The 18,647-nt window shown below is 45.1% G+C and overlaps 1 protein-coding gene and 1 pseudogene across 1 annotated transcript; one reads left to right on the top strand and one right to left on the bottom strand.

Annotated features, from left to right (window-relative positions):
* Window positions 1-403: 403 nt before the first annotated feature.
* Window positions 404-939, bottom strand: LOC125387601 (protein Spindly pseudogene; annotated as a pseudogene).
* A 10,255-nt stretch (window positions 940-11,194) lies between these two features.
* On the top strand, window positions 11,195-18,603 carry Med28 (mediator complex subunit 28). Its single transcript, XM_048461672.3, has 4 exons — window positions 11,195-11,384; window positions 13,758-13,824; window positions 14,441-14,553; window positions 16,645-18,603. Exons 1-4 carry the CDS (start codon window positions 11,226-11,228, stop codon window positions 16,840-16,842), a joined length of 537 nt encoding a protein of 178 aa, XP_048317629.1. The 5' UTR covers window positions 11,195-11,225; the 3' UTR covers window positions 16,843-18,603.
* The last annotated feature ends 44 nt before the right edge of the window (window positions 18,604-18,647 follow it).

Raw genomic sequence — 18,647 nt, 5'->3', positions numbered from 1 at the left:
TTTATTTCACCATTCTTCCATTCCAGCACGGCAGACAACTGTTCCTGCTATTGAGGCTCAGTTTGAGACCCTCTCATCCTGAGCAGTGTGGAGATCTGAAACGCATTCTCCTCGACACTGCTGAGTGCGTTTTGCTTCTCCAGTGACGGGTGCCTGACTTTCATGAGGTTGAGCGTATGTTCCATTGCCACCTTCAGTCCTCCACCTCTGCCAACAGAGTTTCTGTCATTATTGGAATCTGAGGCTTGTGAGGTGTGAGCCAGCTGCACCTGGTGGCCTTGACCTTCTGTGTGAGCTCTCATGAAGGCGTTCAGTAAGACACTGCTTTTCCCTCCCCCTCCTCTTTCAGCGGGTCTGCCCAGAGTGGTAGGCAAGTGTAGAGGCATCCTGTTGCTCGTGTGCACTACAGCTCGTTCACCTCTTTGAGGGCAATCCTCCCGCCTTCCATTTCAGTTAGCTCGGTCTACAGAGCCAGCACCTCCAAGACGTGCTATTGAGCACCTGCTGCTCAGACATTAGCTGGGTCTTCCGATTTGCGAGGGAGAAGTCCTGGTGGTCCAGCTTCTGCTCCAGCTGACGGTCACTGAACCTTGCGGCATCGAATTCTGCTCACAGTTTTCTAACTTACTTTCCAGGTCATTCCCTTCCTGCCCATGGCTTCTGTTAGTCGCATTTCTAACTGCTCCAGCTGCATTTTCTGCTTTTCACAGCCACACAGTCACAGCTCAGACTCTACCGTCCATCTCTTGAGCTCAGCTTCTCTTTGAACAGCATGCACTCTTGTTTGTAAGTTCAGTCATGGTCATCGCTTCTTCATGGCATCTGTCCAGTTGCTCCTGTTTGCTTCCCCAGTAGCTGTAAGCCGTACAGTGCAGCTCTCAGTTGCTCCCTTTCACACTCGTTGAGCTTGTTTTGATGATCTGCGATCTCTGCCTCCATGTTTTCTGTTTAGCCTATTTTCCCTCATGGTCCCTGGGTGCTACAGCTGGGAGCTGTACTGAGAGCACTGGGCGCCCAGATTCACAACACAAAATCCACCAGAGCACAGGAACACCATCTCATTCATTCTGCTGGTTGTGTAGCCGGTCTTTCCTTTGGGCCCACCAGCTCCCCAAAGAATGACATGGAGACTTACTATTAATTATAAAAGTTTGGCCTTTAGCTTAGGCTTGTTCCCAACTAGCTCTTATAACTTAAATTAACCTATTTCTATTCATCTATGTTCTGCCATGTGACTACCTCTCCTCCACTGTGTATGTCTGACTTCCTCAGTGTCTTGCGCACCTAGATTCATCCCCAGAAGTACCGCCTATTCTCTATTGCTGAGCTATTGACCATTCAGCCCTTTATTAAACCAATCAAAAAGTGCCTCCCACACAGTGTGATCAAATATCCTGCAACACTAGATGGCCTCTAAGTAATCCCCGGCTGCTAAGTTCCTGCGAGCTTTTAAAATGCCGAACAAAAGGGAAATTTTCATTTGCGTTTCATTTTCTGCAATGATTGCAAAGTCCTGCTTTGCAAGACTTTTAAAATATTCTCCATGTGGCCTTTAAATTTTTAACTTCCTGATAATTTTAGAGCATATGTTTGAGGTGTTTTTGCTTTTTAAGGCAGGATTTCCCTGTGTAACAGCCGTAGCTGTCTTGGAACTCAGTTTGTAGACCAGGCTAGCCTCAAACTCTGAGATCTGCCACCTTTGCCTCGAGTGCTGGGATTAAAGGCCTGAGCCACCACACCTGACTAGAGCATATGTTTTTAGTTAAGAAGGAAAATTGAGCTTTAGGTTTGTGGTGTTAAGAAAAAGAATATAAGCAAAATTAAAAGATTATGCAATTACCAAAGTAGTTGTTTCTGGGTTTGGTTTTCTTTGAGGATGAGGGTACGAGTCTAATGTATCTGAGGATAGCCTTGAACTCCTGATCCTTTGCCTCCATCTCCCAAATACGAGTGTTAGAGGGGTACACCACTATGCCTAGTGCCTTAGGTATCTTGCTGTTGCTATGAATGCAACTTTTAGAAGACAGGGTTTAATTGGGGCTGACAATGCAAGGAAAATAGGAAACTGTCACCATCATGGCTAGTGGACAGGCAGGTGTGGTGTTTGAGAAGCAGCTGAGAACACAGATCTGGATTCACAAAGAGCAGAGAGCACACTGGGGACCGTGGGAAGCTTTTCCTCAAAGCCCGGCTCCAGTGACACCAAAGCCACACTTCTGAGTCCTTCCCAAACAGTCCTGCTTATTGCACCAACTATTCAAATATATGAGCCTAGGGGGCCATTCTCATTCAAACCACCCATCTAGCTAGTTACTAGAAATTAGATACTGTTTGTGGTCTCTGGGTTGTCTATGACATTTGCTCAGTTATTCTTTTTTAACTTTGGCTGATTCTCTGTGGATTTCATATCATACATTCTGCTCCTACTTGTCTTCTGGTCTCCTTGCATCTATCTACCCTATGTTCTTGCAAACTCACCCTCAAATCAAAACCAAATTTAAAAGAAAAACCAAAACAAACATGAAGAATCTTGTGAAAGCTGTTGTGTGGCCCACTGAGTCACACAGTTTCCCCTTTAGTCCACTCATCTTTACTCAAGCAGTGTCCATTGCTTGAGTCACTGGTCTGGCTCAAGGCCTCTGGTTTCTGCTACACCACTGATTATGGGCTCTAACTGGGGCTCCTCTTGGACATCCTGTTATGTGTCATGGAGAGCCTGCTGTTTTGGATTCACAGGTTCGTCCCCTTCACATGCCCCAACAGTTCATAAATTCAGTGGATGTTGGGGTGAGCTAACTCATAGCCCTTATTCTGGGCCTCGGTGGAAGCTAAGTTGTTCAACTCACTAGCTTTCCATCGTCAGTATCTGGGTGAGCACTCCAGCACTGCCTCAGCTAGCTCACCCGATCTGACCAAGGTGCTCCCAGGTCTGAGATCAAGTCCCCCTCACTCACATAGCCAGGGCCAACTCTACTGTTTTGCCTAGGCAAGGTACAGGGCCCTCTTTCCTGATTGCTATAGGTAGAATAGGGGTCAACTCTCCTCTCATGCCCTCTGGGCTGGCTCCCACCCCACCCCCGCCATTAGGATCAGCTCTAGTGTGCTGCCCAGGCAGGAAACACAGCCTGCTTTCTCCTGTGCTGCAGCCGGCAAAAGTCAGGACTAGGTCTGCCATTCTTGTGACCCCAGGTATTGTGGGATATTTGTTTACTGTGTGAAGATGTGTTGCTGTGATTGGTGTAATAAAGAGCTAAATGGCCAATAGCTAGGCAAGAGAGGATAGGTGGGATTTCCCAGAAGAGGAATCTAGGCATGCAAATTACAAGGGACACTAGGGGGACCCTGAAGAAGTCAGATGGTACAGATAGAGGTAACTGAGCCATATGGACAAACATAGATTAATAAAAGCAGGTTAATTCAAGTTATAAAAGCTAGTGGGACAAGCCTAAGCTAATGGCTAAGCTTTCATAATTAATAATAAGTCTCCGTGTGGTTATTTGTGGGCTGGCGGTCCTGATGAGAAAGCCCTGCTAAGCCAAGGGCCAGCTCTATCACCTGCTACGGTGGCAATGGCTAAGGGGGAGAGGACACCTTCCTCTCACCCATGCCCCACATGGCAGGCTAGGAAGGGTGGGTCAGCTTCCCTGCTTTCATGCCCTCAGGGTCTAGTGTGTTGCCCAGGTGAGGAGAAGGCTTGGAACCATCTTTCCTGAGTGCAGAAGTGAAAGGGCCAGTCATCACAGGGCCAGTGAAGGTTCCAATGTCCCCTGTGCTAGGGTCATGGACATCACTACAGGCCCCAGCTGCAGCAGAACAATGGACCCACGCATGGCTCTCAGCAGCAGTTCGGGTCCGGGCGCCACTATGGATGGCAGTAGCAGGAAGCACAAGTAAACCTCTATCAGCATGGCCTTGGTGGCAGGGTCCCCCTAGGGTCCCCAGTCAACAACATGGTCCCAGGTGGCTGACCGGATTCCAGTCATCCTCATGGCCCTTGGTGGCAACAGGAACCCCAGCCATTGCAGGGCCAGAGACCCAGACATAGCCGTCGGCAGTGGCTCATGCCCAGACATCTCCATGGCTCCAGGTGGCAGCACCAGCCACTGAGATCAGCGTGGTCCCAGAATCGGCAAGGTTCGGGCTCAGATATGATCTGAGATGACTGACTAGATTCTGCTCATCTGCACGGCCCTTAGTGGCAACAGGAGCCCTGAACATAAACTCAGACCCTGACTTTGTAGGGCTATGGACACAGACATGGCCTTGACAATAGCCCAGGTGACAGACAGCACAGGCCACTGAAATCAAGATGTCCCTAGTGGCAGCACAGCCTTTGGACATTCTCATGGCCCCAGGTTGCAGTCCAGGCACCTGGCTGGCAGTTATGTGGCCTTTGGTGGCAACATGGACCATGGCCATCGATACAGACCCTGGCTATGGTAGGATCATGGACTCAGACGTGGCCCTAGGCAACAGCCCAGGCCCAGATGTCACCATGCTCCCTGGGGCCGTGCATGGGCCCCTGCAGGTCACCAGGATCAGCATGGACCTCGCTGCTTCATGGCCCTTTGACAGTAATGTTGCTCCAGGTGGTGGTCCAGACCACAAGCTCATGACAACAGGAGCCACAGGTGTCAACACAGGCCACCTCGGCTGTTCCAGGGCCCTGAACCAAGACCTGGCTCTTGGTTATAGCCCAGGCCCAGACATATTCCTGGACTCGGGTAACCAACTGGGCCATTAATGTCAGCCTGTTCCTCACCACCCTTACCTCTTCAGATCGGCCTCTCTCCCCAACCCATGAACTATTCTGTCTCTCCCTCTTCCACCTCCCCATCCTGCACTCTCTCTACACATGGTGCCAGCCCAGGGACAGGGCTCTTGGTTGGGTCACAGGTGTGCTTGATTGAGTATTGCCAACCCCAGCCACGAAGAACAACATAGAGCTATTGCCTTTCCTTTCTCCCATGCCCAAGCCTAGAAACCTCAGGCAATACTTAGTATGATGGCACCTGACCGCCCCATGTCAGAGGCACAAGGCAGGATTCTGATTGATTTGCCCCTCCAGTTCGAAAAGTTGGGTTGGGGATGCCATCTGTGTCCTCTGCAGATTCAAGCTCAGATGGGGCCGGCCCAGAGTTATTTTCTTAAAGTTAATAAACACTGTGGGGCACTTAGTAACTGAGCTTATCAACTTATGAAACAGTTTTCATATATTCAGCTAACTCCATGAGGTATGCATTATTATCTCTATATGGCCGAATAGAAAAAATGGACTCTGAGACAGGATTAATAACATATCTATAGTGTCTCACAGCTAATAAATGGTACAGCAGAGAATTAAATCCAGGTAGATACATTCCTAATTAATAGTAGCAAGTTCTTTCAGTTTAATTAACAAATATAAAATTTATTTGAAATTCCTAGTAAGACATGAGACTATTAAAAGAACTATAAACAAATAAACTGGCTGCTAAGTGTATAATACTTGATGTGAGGACACAATATCTATCTCCATTGGTTTCAGAGAGGGAATGGAGATAAGCTTACGTTATTTGTGGTATTTTTCAGAGTTTAAAGCAAGAATAGTGAATACTTTCCCTTGGATGAGAAGAGTGATAGAAGAGGAAGTTGATGAATTCTTGGTATTGATTGGCAGCTAAAGGAAGTTTCTGGATTATGGTAGAGGACATCTAAAGAGTCTCATATATCGTAGAGGGTGCCTGAACTGGCTTACCCCTGTAATCAGATTGATGACTACCTTAATTGTCACCATAGAACCTTCATCCAGCAACTGATAGAAGTGCAGAGATCCACAGTTAAGCACTGGTCTCTGGGCCAACCTTCCAGAAACCAGTTGAAGAGAAGGAATAATAATATGAGCAAAGGGGTGCAGACCATGATGAGGATACCCACAGAAACAGCTGACCTGAGCTAGTGGTAACTCACTGACTCTAGACTGATAGTGGGGGACCTATATAGGACTCTGAATGTGGATGACAGTTGTGTGCCTTGGGCAGTCTGTGGGGCCACTGGCAATGGGACAAGGATTTAGCCCTAGTGCTGGAACTGGCTTTTTGGAATCTGTTCTTTTTGGCAGGATACCTTGCTCAGCATAAATATAGGTGGGAAGGCCTTTGTCCTGACTCGAAGTGCTGTGTCAGACTTTGTTGACTCCCCATGGGAGTGGATGGGGGTGGGGTGGCAGAAAAGTGAGAGAAGTGGGAGGAGAGAAGGGAGCAGGAACAGGGATAGGTGTGTAAAATGAGAAAAGATGCTTTTTAAAAGAATAAATAAGCAAAAAAAGATTCTCACACATCCTCCAAGGAAGGTCAAGGAAGTGGGACATGTTCTGCTGTTTTGGAGTAGATTTATTGATTCACCAAATACTCCATGCTCAGTAAGGAAGAGAAAGCAAGATGTAGTTCCTGTTCTTGAATTCTCCATTTAGGTTGAGGGAAGAAGAGTTCTAGGAGTATGCTCATGGTTGACAATATTACCTAATTTTTCTGGGGTCCTTCCTTTACTGTAGTTTTAACATCTACTGTGAGCTTGTCTTCTTGTCATGATCTTAAGAAAATGTTCATTTAGGCCCTACATTCAATAATTATCATTTTATTATGGTCCTTCTCTGTTTTATCTGTATTCCATTCCTGTAACATGATGGGGCTTGCTTGTTGGGGTTTCTGTCCCGCCCAATACCCCACAGCCAGCAAACACCTAAGAAAATCACACAGAGGTCTCCATAAGTTAAAAACTGTTTGGTCCATTAGCTCAGGCTACTTATTAGCTCTTGTAGCTTATATTAACCCATTGCTCTTATCTATGTTAGCCACATGGCTCAGTATCTTTTCCAGCCAGGCAGAAAATTACATGCTGCTTCTTCAGTGTCTGGGCAGATCTGCGAGCAGGAGCTTCCTGCTTCCCAGAATACTCCTGTTCTCATCGCCCTGCCTCTACTTCCTGTCTGGTTGACCAGCCTATACTTCCTGCCTGGCCAATCAGCATTTATTTAAAACATGATTGACAGAATACAAACAATTCTCCTACACCACTTACTCCTCTTTTTTTTTCACAAAGAAAAATATCCATAGTCCATTTTTTGGGGAATGTGGACATAGTTTTCCAGGCTTACTTCCAGCTGGTTGGGGGCACTGATAATCTCATGGGGACCTAAAGAAAATTTAGAATTATGACCAAGTCCTGACTGGAGTATGCTGTGAGTCTTGATCATCTCAGACAGCAGTCTTGAATCTGTTCTGGATGTAGAACTCAGACATCTGGGCCATCTGTTCCTACCGGAGATTTCTCGGGTGGTCTTCCTTGATCAAACTAGATTTTTCTTAACTCAGAATGAATCCACAGCCTCAAAAGCAAACAAAACAAAAGCAAAATCTCTTTTCCAAAGTAACATACCCTTTGACTTCAATTTTGGGATTTTCAAAATACCAATCTTGGATTAATTCAGCAACATTTATAAGCAAATATCTTTTAGCAGCTGTTCCTCTTTCCTCAGCATTCAAACAATTCAAAGAGAGCATAATAACACAGAGCATCAAGATTCTCTGTGTATTTTTTATCTTTACGTGGCTTTATTTTAAACCTTATTTCTTTCATTTTTAGTTTTTGGCGTTTTGAGACAATGTTTCTGTGTATCTTTGTCACAGAGATCTGCCTGTCACTGCCTCCTTAGTGCTGGGATTAAAGGTGTGTGCTACCACATCTTGAAGTCACAGAGGTCAATCTACCTCTTCCCCTTGAAGTCACAGAGGTCGTTCTACCTCTGCCTCCCAGGCATTGGGATTAAAGGTGTGTACCACCACACCCAAACTACTCTCTTTCTTTCTTTTATATTTTTAAGGACTTTAATCCTTTTTTTAAAGCCTGCACATATTTTTAACAAACTGTAAACCATTTAGAGGTTTTTTTTGAGTCTCTCTTTACTGTATCTCTCTCTCTCTCTCTCTCTCTCTCTCTCTCTCTCTCTCTCTCTGACTACACAAGTCTTTAATTTACCAAGCAACATGGGTAGGATTAAAGCTGTGGATTTGAAAGCTAGATCCAGCCCATTCATTAGCTTTCCAGCCTCATGGTGGAAGTACCGGCTGAAGCCATTTTTATTGCCACAACTATATGGCGTTTTAAGGTCCTTGTCAGCAAGCAAGGCTGCAGCAGTCAAATGCTCTCTCTGTAGCTGACCTCCTGCCTCAAAGAGTCAGAGTCTGTCCTGGCAGAATGGCCCAGAAAGTCAGCATTTTAAAACAGTGCAGATTTTTTCCTGCTATGGCTTAAAACCGAAAAGCATGCGGTCAGCTTTTCATCAACACCATTTAAGTGTTTCGTGGCAGGACCTCTTAAAAGAGCTGCAAGGTTTTGCAGCTAAAGCTGAGTCAGGAAGCCTCTCTTAGATGAGAGCGCTTGCTTGCCTCTAGCAAGCAGAGCAGACCCGAGAAATTGCTGCCATCAAGAAGCCATGCTTTATTCTTTCCCAAGTTTCCTCAGGCTTTCTGTGGATGCAGTTATCCCTTCTGTAACATGATGGGGCCTGCTTGTTATGGTTTCTGTTCCGTCCTGTACCCCACAGCCAGCAAGCACCTAAGAAAATCACACAGAGGTCTCCATAAGTTAAAAACTGATTGGCCTATTAGCTCAGGCTATTTATTAGCTCTTGTAGCTTATATTAACCCACTGTTCTTATCTATGTTAGTCACACGACTCAGTATCTTTTCTAGCTTGGCAGATTACACCCTGCTTTTTTTGGTGTCTGGGCAGAACTGTGTGCGGGAGCTTCCTGCTTCCCAGAATACTCCTGTTCTCATCGCCCTGCTTCTACTTCCTGTCTGGTTGACCAGCCTATACTTCCTGCCTGGCCAATCATCATTTATTTAAAACATGACTGACAGAATACAGACAATTCTCCCACACCACATTCCTAATGAGTCTATGCCATACCTTCATATCCCCCTGCCCAGTTCATTGGTATGGCCTGTAACCATGAATAGATAACTTTGGGGGGAGGGTTGAGACAGGGTTTCTCTGTATATCCCTGGCTGACCTGTAACTCTATCTTGTAGACCAGTCTAGCTTTTAACTAAGAGATCTGCCTGCCTCTGCCTCTCAGGTGCCGGGATTAAAGGCATGCATCACCACCACCCAGTAGATAGCTATTTTTTTTAAATTTTATTTTAAGTCATGTGTCTGTGTGGAGTTGCAAATGAGTACAGTGTCTGCAGAGATCAGAAGAGGGTGTTAGATTCCCTGATACTATTGCTACAGGTGATTGTGTGCTTCCTGGTGTGGGTGTTGGAATGTGAACTCGGGTTCTCTGGAAGAGTAGGGCTTGCTCTCAATCACCAAGCCATCTCTCCAGCCAGTGGGCAACTCTTTCTGAAGGTCACACTGTCATTCTTTAGTCTCCATCAGGCTACAAGGCTGACCATGTTGAACAATACTACAGTGTGGGCCATCACAGATAAGTTGTCCCACTCTTAGTAATCTTCCCAAGACTGTACTCTCCCATTTTATGAGTGAAGAAACAGATTTTTAGCAAAACAAGAAGTGGATGCCTTGTTCTCTGGATGAATCCAAGAGAAATACCACTGGTGTGTTACTGGCAACTTACATCATGGTTAGACTATCTGGGCACTAGATTTGCAAATAAAAGTAAGATTCTGTCACTAAGTGTCCTTGCTCTAGAGGCAGTGGGGCTGGGAGAATAGAATAGATTCGTGAGGCAGACTGAAGTCTCATGCAGCAGCCAACTTTCTTCAGAGCCTCAGACAATTTATACTCTGAGGGGTAAGAAAGGTCACATGAGTGAAGTTCTCATGTAAAGGCCACATGACTAAATGGTTATATGTAATCACAAAGGATAACCTACATATGGTGAAAACATGTCTTTCCATAGAGGAATATAAAGGATCGTTTAAACACTTAACAACAGCAAGTAGTAATGAGTTATCTGAAGTAAACTCACTCTTATCCACAGCTACAACTGGGAGAAGCACGAAAACAACCAAGAGCAATTCTGTGTTTTGAAGAAATTGAGGTCACAAGACTTGTTTTCATGGAGTGTTCTCACAAGCACTCAGAATTCTCCTCCCACAACTCCATTCCTGGACAACTAAGTCATTTTTCTTTGTTGTTGTTTTAGAAGAGTTGTGATTTCCATAAAAATGTTAACATGCAATGTGTTCATTACTTTTATTCAACTCTAAAAATTGTTTTATTTGATAAATATTAGTAAACATGATCCTCATTACCCAAAACTTCAGGATCTTCAAAAAGAATATAAAAGGGTACTGAGATCAAAACAATTAGCAGACAAGCTCCTAGCTTTTTATTTTTATTCTTTCTTTTGATTAGTCTGTTCTTTATTTTGTTTTCTTGATGCAGGGTTTCACTATGTAACCACAGCAGGCTTGGAACTTCCTATGTAAAACATGCTGACCTCTGTCTCTCAAGTGCTGGGATTAAAAACAGCTCTGTATTTTCCACGGGTTTCCTTCACTGCCTAGGTTTGGCTAACCTGGAACTCGATCTGTAGACCCGGCTGGTCTCAAATTTAGAGATTTATCTGCTTCTGCCTCCGGAATTCTGGGAATAAATCCAGAACCCACCACACCTGGCTCTAAGATTTTCTTTAAATCCTTTTCAAAAGCTGGGATCTTAGCTGGGTGGAATCTTGCCCTGAGGTCCCCACTCTCTTCATACCATTTAACACCAGGACTTTCACTAATATGTCTATCTCCTTGAACACAGGATTTAGCCTTCAGGATGTCAGTCAGTCGTTTTGCTAACCTTATGCCAGAATTTAGAGGGAACTCGTGTTATTCTAGCTACAACAAGTGAGTGAATTGGCATTTGGTACATAGCAAGCCCTCAATCAGCCTGAAGGAACAAATGACTTCTCGTTTTACTAAGGAGCCGAAGGAAAGACTTGGCTAAGGTCCCTGAAAGTCTTTAGGGTCAGCAAAGGAATCGGTCGATGGAGGGGAAGCCCACGAGCGAGTTCAGTCTCTGTATGTGACTGGTTTAAACCAGCCCAAGCCTTTAGTACTAAAGACAGTAAAGAGTTAACCCAGGCGATTGCAGGGAAACAAGGTTCCAGAGGCCTCTAGACGCCTTTGGGAGGGACAGGAGCTCCGCCAGTCACGTGACCACGCCCGCCACGTGATCCGGCGGCGCACGCAGGCCCAGTGGCGCTTCCGCCTGCCATTGCAGACATGGCGGGGTCTTTGGGCGGGATGTTCTCCGGGCAGCCGCCTGGTCCCCCGCCGCCCCCGCCCGGGCTCCCGGGCCAGGCCTCGCTTCTGCAAGCCGCGCCCGGGGCTCCGAGACCGTCGAACAGCACTTTGGTGGACGAGTTGGAGTCGTCATTCGAGGTAAGCCGCGCCGTGGGCGTCCTTGTGCAGCCTTCGGAAGTCGCGCGGGCTACCGTCTGCCTCGGTGGTCCCTGCGTCCCGTGGGTGCCGGGAGTCGGAGAGCCGAAGCCGCCTGCCCGAGGCTGGCCGCCGCCTGTGCCCGGCGGCCGCAGGTGCCCCCGCACCCGCGGCCTTTCTGGAGACAACTCTTAGAATCTCGGGGCTCTTTGGATTCCAGCCGGCGTTCAGCTCTGTGGGTCCGGTTGGAGCTGGTCTTCCCTGGAGCGTAGCCTTTCGCCTGAGCTCCTCCGAGTTCAGTTTTTAAAGGGCACCTAGTATGTGCTTTTCCCGGTTTTCACTCTTCTGTGTAGACCTCCCAGTGGCCCCTGACCCTTGCTTACCTGCTAGCATTTCTATTTGGGTGCTACCTCTTGACGTCTCTGGCTGGCTTTCACTTTCTAGTCGTTTGGTAAATGGGCTTTGTTGGGACAAATTGAGCTCTTACCGTGGGGGGAAACTTTGGTAGAACATTTGTATTCATCCCTCGCCCCCTTAAGACTCAGAAGTAACTTGTCCAAAGTCGGCCTTGGGTTTATCCTAGTGAAGGTTAGTACACCGGCCTTCTCTGCCTTTCCAGGTAAAAACTGGCCTAGTCATACTTCTGAAAATCATATTTTAAAAAAATAAATCGTATTGTGTTTATTTAATTTATTGTTGATGCACTTCTGGGGTCATAGGAACACATTGAAGTCAGTTCTCCATGCCTACCATGTGCCTGCAGGGGCTGGAACCGAGATTTGGTGGCAAACATCTTTACATGATTAGCCATCCCTCCAAACCTAAATACTTGCCTTTTTATACATGCATTTGTTTTTCCTTCATAAGACTGGCTGTCGATAAAGACCCATGCTTTAAATGTTTTTCAAAGGATGATGGGGGCGGATAAGTGCACCGGGAACTAAAGCTTCCGAAGTTAGTTTTATTTTTTTGTTTGGTTTTTTGAGACAGGTTTTGTCTGTGTTACCCTGGCTGTCTGTAACTTCCTCTGTAGACGAGGCTGGCCTTGAGATCTGCAGACTTTTGCCTCCCACCTGTGCGCCACCTGCAACTCTGTGTGGCCTCTGGCACACCCACCCAAGCTTTGTGGGCCATCCAGTCTTCTGAAGTATGCACCCCAAAAGTCCAACAAGAATGAACTTTTACAGTACACAGAATGGGCAGTCTGATTTGTTGAGCTGTTGCAGGGATGGGAAACTCTTGTTATGATTTCTGTACACTAAGTCTGGAGGTGGGTGGAAGGATTCATTGCTCACGAAAGGAACCTCACATGTGTTTGTGGCTTATGTTTGGAACCTAAATTTGTTTCTGTATCTTTGTGTTTTACACATGTGTTTGCTCACCACCGGCAGGTTCTTCTCTCCTAGCCTGTGGTCATTTGTCAGCTGCCACCCGTGTTCTCTTTCACCTCTTTTGTCTTTTCTGGGGGCTGCTTGTGCCCCTGTGGTGCACTCCCATGTATAGCCTGGTACCCTACCTGAAGGGCTCAACCTGAAGATTAGAAAAACAAAGCAGCCAAGCCACTAAAGAGCTCTTACCTCTGAAAGAGAGCAAGTTCCTGTCTCATTCTGCCTTATATTCCTCTCTAGTGCTGGGATTAAAGGTGTTCACCACTGCCACCCGGCCTCTGTGGCTAACTAGCGTGGCTGCTGGAATGAAGGATGTGTGCCGCCACTGCCTGGCCTGTATGGCAGACCACTGTGGCTGTTTTGCATTCTGATTTTCAGGCAAGCTTTATTTATTAAAATACAAATGCAATATCAGTACAGTACCCTTTCAGGAGATCTTTTGGGATTTGATTATCCATGTGACACTAAACATTTATTACACAGACACGTCTGTTCCTTATTAAATGCCAAGTGATATTCCAGGTACTTAGAATATAGTTCTGAACCACAGAGGCAGACCTATTGGTAGAAGACAAATAATAGTGGCTGAGAAGAGCGGATAATAATGTCAAACTGCACTGCAGAGCAAGAGCAGGAGGGGGACCATTTAGACAGAGGAGGCGGATTGCAGCTTGAGATAGTGAATATATGCAGTTCATGTAAGGCTCAGCCAACGTGACTGTGATGGGGTTGAAAGGTGTCCAGGTGTGGAATAAGAGCGAGGGGCAGTCAGGTGGTCGGAGTGAGACCCTGTGATGGTGCCAGCAAATACTGCTTTCTCAGTTGCCAAGCTAGTTGAGATTTATTTTACCAAATGTTTACTGAAGTCTTCACAGGTACAAACTCAGAAAGTGTGCACTCATTGTTGGCCTCAGGAGAGGGTTACCTCTTGCTTGTAAGAAGGTAACGGCTTGTGTGTGATTAGCATTTGCTGTGCTTTGCTCAACAGGCGTGCTTCGCTTCCCTTGTGAGTCAGGATTATGTCAACGGAACTGATCAGGAAGAAATTCGAACTGGTAAGATTTCCCTCTTTGCAGACTGTTTTTCTTCAGCAGGGTTCCTATGCCGATTTTATGTTTGTGTGTTTAGCCCTGCATGTATCTTAGAACTTTTCCAGAGAGTAAAATGGATGTAGAGTCCCCATAAGCTGCTACCTCTGTTCATTCAGTTCACCGGCTGACACACGTTTTCTGAGTCATTGTGAACCACTTTTAAAATAAACTTTTCATGTACATAAAGAAATTGAGCGAGAAGTGCTTATTTAAAAACCCTAAATTATATTGATCTCTTGACAGCTCTGACAGGAGTGAGTCTTCTGTGCATATTCTCAACTCCAGTGTCCAGTGACTTGAATATTTCGAATATTCCATCTTAAATGGAAATTGTCTTAATTGCTGTGTCTGGACTGTGTTTCTTTAGAAGACTTCACGACTTCTATATTGTGTAAGGTCTCTGAGTTCATGCTAGTTACACATGGAACTTGAAGGTGATGGAGATGTTGCTGTTATCCAGACTAAACTCTCGAATTATGTCTATGAGAATTTGCTCTTTTAATATTGTCCCTATTTGTTTAGGTAAGAGGTAAAATACATCTAGTGTTTTCCTTAAAACTTTTGGTCTCTCTCTTTCAAGGTGTTGATCAGTGTATCCAGAAGTTTTTGGACATTGCAAGACAGACAGAATGTTTTTTCTTACAAAAAAGGTTGCAGTTGTCTGTCCAGAAACCAGATCAAGTTATCAAAGAGGTACAAATTTGGTTTTTTCCCCAACTTTTAGGGAGAGCAAGTGTCATTAAGATTCTACTTTGTCTCAATAAGATGTATTCTCTTCTTGTGAGTGGTAGGAGGTCTTTACAAGTCAGGGAAGTGCTGAGGGTACCAATGTTTGTGACACTAGGGGTTATGGGGAGAGCAGAATTGCCCACAGCTCTGCCTACTTACTTCACACCCTGACTTCTGAGAGCAGCTGGAAAGCTAACAGTGTAGATACAAAGTTAATTTGGATAGGAACTGGAACTGTACCCCCAAATAGCTTTACCTGTACCTTGCACATTGGAAATGGTCTATGTACTTTACTTAAGGAATCAAAAAGTAAATATTGTAACAGGCATGGTAGTACATGTGTTTAATCTCAGCTCTCACGAGGCAGAGACGTGCAGACCTTTGTAAGTTCAAAACCAGTTTGGCCTACATAGCAAGTTCTTAGGCCAGGCAAGGCTGTATAGTGAGATTCTGTTTCTTTAAAAAATAGAGAAGGTAAATATTCTAGCCAAGATTCCTTAAAAGGGGTAGGTTAGTCTCATTTGCTTTAAACCGAGGTATTTGTTCAAATGAGTTGCCACAAGAATTAGGAAGCTTTATTGTTAAGGAGTAAGTGAGGTGATACAGAAGATCCTGAACTTCCAGCCCCAAGGCCAGTGGTACTGCCACCAAGAAATGAAAATTTGAGAGCAATGAACTTTGGAGCTTTTGAAAGAACAAGTTGACTATGACTAGTTAATCAGAAAGGGTCTTTTCAAGCCACGAGACCAGCTGTTGGTAGCAGGAATAGTAAGAAGATTATATTCTTTGTTGTAATCAGTTGCTTCTTGATATGAGTTCTTGAATAATAGTGGAAATGGTTAAGGCTACCATTTAAACATTTTTGCTTTTTTATTTTTATTTTATGTGTATGTGTGTTTTGCCCTCGTGTTTGTATGTGAACTGTGTGTATGCAGTTCCCATAGAGGCTGGAAGAGTGCATTGCCTCCTCTGTAACTAGAGTTGTAGATGGTTGTCAGCTGCCTTGTGGGTGCTGGGAACTAAACTCAGGTCCTCTGCAAGAGCAACAAGTGCTCTTAACCCCTGAGCCATCTCTCCGGACCCAAAGCCAAATTTTAATAAAGGATTTACTACCACTGTTCATATTAAGCTTTTGAAAACAGTGTACTGTTTTAACACCTTATATGTATAATCTGAAATTCTAGAACAGTAATGTGGATTCTTACAGACAGCTGTTAACACCTGTCTCATATTTTCAGTGTTTGGTATTTTTCAGCAGTGGTCTTTTAGATTCAGAGGTAATTTTTAATCTTAAGTCTTGTGTTTTTACTTACTAAAATAAAAATCATTAAACATTAAAATTCTTGTTGGGCAGACATCTTTCATTGGAAGAATTGCTTTTGACAGATGGTGGTGGCGTAGGCCTTTAATCCCAGCACTTGGGAGGCATAGGCAGGGCAGCCAAGGCTACACTGAGAAGCCCTGTCTCCAAAACAAACAAAAAGATTTGCTCTTGCTGATTCATATAGAGAGCAGCAGAGTGGAGGGCTGTGGTGGACTCCCTTGGTTTTGAGTTGGCTTTTTGTGTCTTTGGTACCATTTCAGCATTCTAGCCAAGTACTCCTCATCAAACTATGTCTCCATCTCTCTTCTTTTTTTTTTTAATATTTATTGATTTATTATGTATACAATATTCTGTCTGTGTGTACACCTGTAGGCCAGAAGAGGGCACCAAACCCCATTAGAGATGGTTGTGAGCCACCATGTGGTTGCTGGGAATTGAACTCAGGACCTTTGGAAGAGCAGGCAATGCTCTTAACCTCTGAGCCATCTCTCCAGCCCCCTCCATCTCTCTTCTTACTTTATTTCCTCGCTGTGTTAGCCAAGCTGGCCTTGAAGTCACTCCTGCCTTTAACTTTATGATCCTGCCCTAGCCTCCCAAGTAGCGGGGGTACAGGCCTGCACCACCAGGGGCATTCTTAGTGCTCCTGACTAAGGAGGGGTTTTATTCCTTTACTCCTGTTTGTCATTACTAACCTCATCCCTTTCTCCCCCTCCCCGCACTGTCAACTGTAGGATGTCTCAGAACTAAGGAGTGAACTGCAGCGGAAAGATGCGCTGGTCCAGAAGCACTTGACAAAGCTGAGGCACTGGCAGCAGGTGCTGGAGGACATCAATGTGCAGCACAAGAAGCCAGCTGAGATCCCTCAGGGCTCCTTGGCCTACCTGGAGCAGGCATCTGCCAATATTCCTGCCCCTCTGAAGCCGACCTAAGAGCACTGGGATGCAGCTGTGTAGTCTTGCCTGATGTCTTTCTGTGTAGACATGGCCTATTGGAAGAACTCCGTTGATAATGTGTGGGTGGTAGTTTATGTCCTCCCCATTTTTATGATTTCTTTATTGGGTAGGATTTAAACGTGAAGCCCAGGCTGACCTTGAACCTATGATTCCCTCGCCTCAGCTTTGCCAGTTCTCTAAATTCCTGGAGTTCTTTATAAAATGCCTGAAGCTTTGACAAACCAAGTAAAGGGGTTTTGTTTTTGATTTTTTTCAAATTCTTTTTTTCTTCTTTTTTTCTAAGATTTTATTTATTATGTATACAGTGTTCTATCTGCATGTTTGCCACCAGACCAGAAGAGTGCACAGATCTCATTATAGATGGTTGTCAGCCACCATGTGGTTGCTGGGAATTGAACTCAGGTTCTCTGAAAGAGCAGGCAGTGCTCTTAACCTCTGAGCCATCTCTCCAGTCCCCTTTTCAAACTGTTTAGCAAAGTTTGGACTGTGAGAACGATCACACACATTCTTGCTTGACCTTTGCCATTTGTTTTGACAACATTTTGTATGTGCCTTCGTCTCTCTAATTTTGTTGTTGTTTGTTTTTAGTTGTGAATTTGGTAAAACCTGAAGGAAAAGATTTTTAATAGTTTGAGAAGCCAGGGGATATAGAGTTGGTGTCAGCCTTATGAGCCACCTGTGGTAGTAGAGGCAGAGCTATATAAGTCTGGTGTTTGAAAACTTTGAACTGCCTCACAAGGAATCTGACTCAACCGTGCCATGCTTCCAGAGTGGCACTGGGTGCGCATATTTTGCAAGTGGCTCAGAAAAGGTTAAAATATGCTGCTGGTGTATTACAGGAGAGGATGCTTACCTTAATGCTGCATTGTTATCTGGGGTGAGCTGCGCTTTCTGGTCCTTTTTCACTGTCTTGAAGGCACGCACAGCAGGAGCATGTGCTGAGTGCTCTCAGGCTGTGAGTGATGGTCAGTTTAAGGGATGGGGGACAGGAAGAAGGCACAGGTGGGGTCGGAGGGTCAGAGGCTGGCTTGGATTGTCTCTTGTTATTTATTTTTTTCAGAGCAGAGTACTTCTCTTTACCAAACACAGATACTCCATACCTCTTGAACAGTCAGTGCATCTCCAGCTTGGTTTTGGTCTCATCCATTTTGGTTTCTGGCGTCTTGAGTACCTGAGCACAAGCATTGATGTCCACTCCCTGCCTAGTCCGGGCACAGCCATCTGGTCTGTGAAGCTTCTGAATTCCCTTTACTGTATCCCAAGGCATAGCCTTTTTTTTTTTATTCTGTCAATTTTCATAACTTCTCCATATGCATTATGACTTGTGGTTGTCTCTGTGTTACTTGCTCTGTAGTATGCCTGTGAGAATTAGGTACTTCCTTAATTATGCAAGATCTTCCTATTTCCATATGTGTGCTTGGTTGTGTGATGTCTACACAGGAACCAATGAGAGCCAGCCTGAGGCCATCACGTCCCCTTAATGAAATGTATAAGTTAAACAGTGTTGAAAAATGTAGGCTGGGCATGGTGGCATGTTTTATTCTCTCATTTGGAGGTAGAAGAAGGAGGGTCAGAGTTTAATGCCATCTTCAGCTACATAGCAAGTTTGAGACTGTTGTAGGCTCCATGAAATCCGTTTCCCAAAACCCTGAAACCACCCACTTTACAAAGCACTGACTGGCAGCTTTACATTTCATGGATTCTTGGCTAAGACCTAAATAAACTTCTTATATTTTGGTCGGTTTTTAATAATAAAGGTGGGGGGTGAAAGTACTAGAAAC

Source organism: Myodes glareolus, chromosome 8 (genome assembly GCF_982192425.1).
Source record: "Myodes glareolus chromosome 8, mMyoGla1.1, whole genome shotgun sequence".
NCBI lineage: Eukaryota > Metazoa > Chordata > Mammalia > Rodentia > Cricetidae > Myodes > Myodes glareolus.
Note: the sequence above shows the minus strand (reverse complement) of the source record. Positions and strands in the feature narration are given on the sequence as shown.

What these genes read in the sequence shown, in the direction of transcription:
- Med28 (XM_048461672.3), top strand. Translation starts at nt 11,226, where the DNA reads ATGGCGGGGTCTTTGGGCGGGATGTTCTCCGGGCAGCCGCCTGGTCCC. An exon ending in AGTTGGAGTCGTCATTCGAG is followed by an intron (nt 11,385 to 13,757) that starts GTAAGCCGCGCC and finishes TTTGCTCAACAG; the next exon opens with GCGTGCTTCGCTTCCCTTGT. An exon ending in TCAGGAAGAAATTCGAACTG is followed by an intron (nt 13,825 to 14,440) that starts GTAAGATTTCCC and finishes CTCTCTTTCAAG; the next exon opens with GTGTTGATCAGTGTATCCAG.